The sequence below is a fragment of the Vittaforma corneae genome (genome assembly GCF_000231115.1).
Source record: "Vittaforma corneae ATCC 50505 unplaced genomic scaffold supercont1.49, whole genome shotgun sequence".
Classification (NCBI taxonomy): Eukaryota; Fungi; Microsporidia; family Nosematidae; genus Vittaforma; species Vittaforma corneae.
The window spans coordinates 1,533-3,224 of NW_006889882.1; the positions used below are offsets into that span (position 1 = coordinate 1,533).

The 1,692-nt window shown below is 38.5% G+C and overlaps 2 protein-coding genes across 2 annotated transcripts; both read left to right on the plus strand.

Annotated features, from left to right (window-relative positions):
- Positions 1 to 267: 267 nt before the first annotated feature.
- Positions 268 to 867, plus strand: VICG_02121 (uncharacterized protein; the record flags this gene model as incomplete). Its single annotated transcript, XM_007605504.1, has 1 exon — positions 268 to 867. The coding sequence occupies one exon, from the start codon at positions 268 to 270 to the stop codon at positions 865 to 867; it is 600 nt and encodes a 199-aa protein (XP_007605566.1).
- A 19-nt stretch (positions 868 to 886) lies between these two features.
- Positions 887 to 1,393, plus strand: VICG_02122 (uncharacterized protein; the record flags this gene model as incomplete). The annotated part of the gene is made up of 1 exon (XM_007605505.1): positions 887 to 1,393. One exon carries the CDS (start codon positions 887 to 889, stop codon positions 1,391 to 1,393), a length of 507 nt encoding a protein of 168 aa, XP_007605567.1.
- Positions 1,394 to 1,692: the final 299 nt, after the last annotated feature.

Here is a 1,692-nt window from a genome sequence, read left to right on the forward strand (position 1 = left end):
TGTGGTATGCATAATTAATGTCAATATGTACAAGTGTGTAGTCTATCGTTGGTGAAGATTATTTCCGAACAATTCCGATTTTTCTGAAATTTTTATCAATTTTTTACTTTTTCTAGATAAATTTTGTTTGTATTTTTCCACCTCATAAAAGATGTCTACTTTAGCCACTACAGATAGATTCTTAGTTGATATAGAGCTCGGTACACAGAATGCAACTGCTGAGCAAGCAAGCATTGTTGGAAGACTCAAACGAGCAAGTTTCATTGTATGACTCAGGCACATTCTCAGTACTTCATATGCTGTGATCAAGAAAGTAATGGCCAGCGAGTCTTCAAAATACACAGCTCTGGAGAGATTATTCTTGTGGCAGCATTTGCATATTACTGCATTGGGTTATGGTGGTTCTACCCAGAGAATACCAAGATAGTAGTAAACACAGCCATGCCCACTACTTTCTGCTTTGTAAATGTGGACTATTGGTTGCAAATGATCTTGTACATTGCTATTGGGTATGGCACTATTTTAGTACAACCGATAGTGTTATTTTTCCTTGCAGTACTGGATGTGGCATCTGAGTACATACCTGATCACTATAAAGTTTCGCATATATATTCGAAAAGAAAAAGGGTTTTCTGGGAAGTATTGGGTTTATTGTTGTTAGTAACATATGCTGTAGCAACCGAGTTATTTTTCATTATAGGTGGCGTTATAATCTCATACGGCATTGTCAAGCTTGTTTCCTTCATTACCTCAAAGGTATCAACAACTCGTCTTATAATTTTTGGCAACTGTCTCGTTGCAGCAGTGGCTCTCTTGCGAGCATATTTCACACCCTATCTTCTGGGGGGGGGGTACTCCCATTACTGAATGCTTTCAAAGGAACAGAATGGATATTTCTCAATACGAAAAGTTTTTTGCCGAGTTCGATGTTGACATTTCAAGAGTGTTTGTTGTAGGTGGTATGCTTTCTGACAATGCAGCCAGCAATATTGTTCCATTCAAATCTATGATGAGCATCATGATTGGCAAGGATACGATCCAGAACAACAGCTTTGAAGCAGTCAAGGCTTTGCTGTTGCACGAGATAGAACATGCAAGACACTTTGATCTTTTATCCATCTTCGTTGCACCCTACATTATTGCATCCCTAGCAATGTGCTTTCTGGTGAAGAATATTAAGAAGGATGAGAACAAGTCTGCACTAAAGCATTACGTGACAGTGAGCGCCCAGATCTCATTATTTTTCCTCATCGCTATCCTGGCGAGTAATCTCATAGCAAGTATCTGTGAGTTTAATGCAGACAGGTTTGCATGCTCATATGCAGAGTCGTGTGCCGATCTATCTCAGAAGCTTTTAGAAATAACTAAGAATAACAAAGCATTCATATACTAGTGTCTGTCATTCTCATTACTGTTCAACCATCCCTCTAACTTCCACAGGATGAGGCAGAACAACTACATGGTCAACGGGAGCGTAGAAATGACGCCAGCATTAGATGGCTGTCCCTTCTAGAGCCAGGACATCTGTAGAACTGTGGTTTATCTTTGCACAGACATTGAAATAAATTACTTAGTTAGCAGTGTTATTTAATTTTCATACAGCCTGTATAGCTTGATGAATAGTACTTAAGACTAAGTAAATAAGTAAGGAATGAAGATAGGGTAAGAAAGTAGAGATATAAGGTAAGTGAT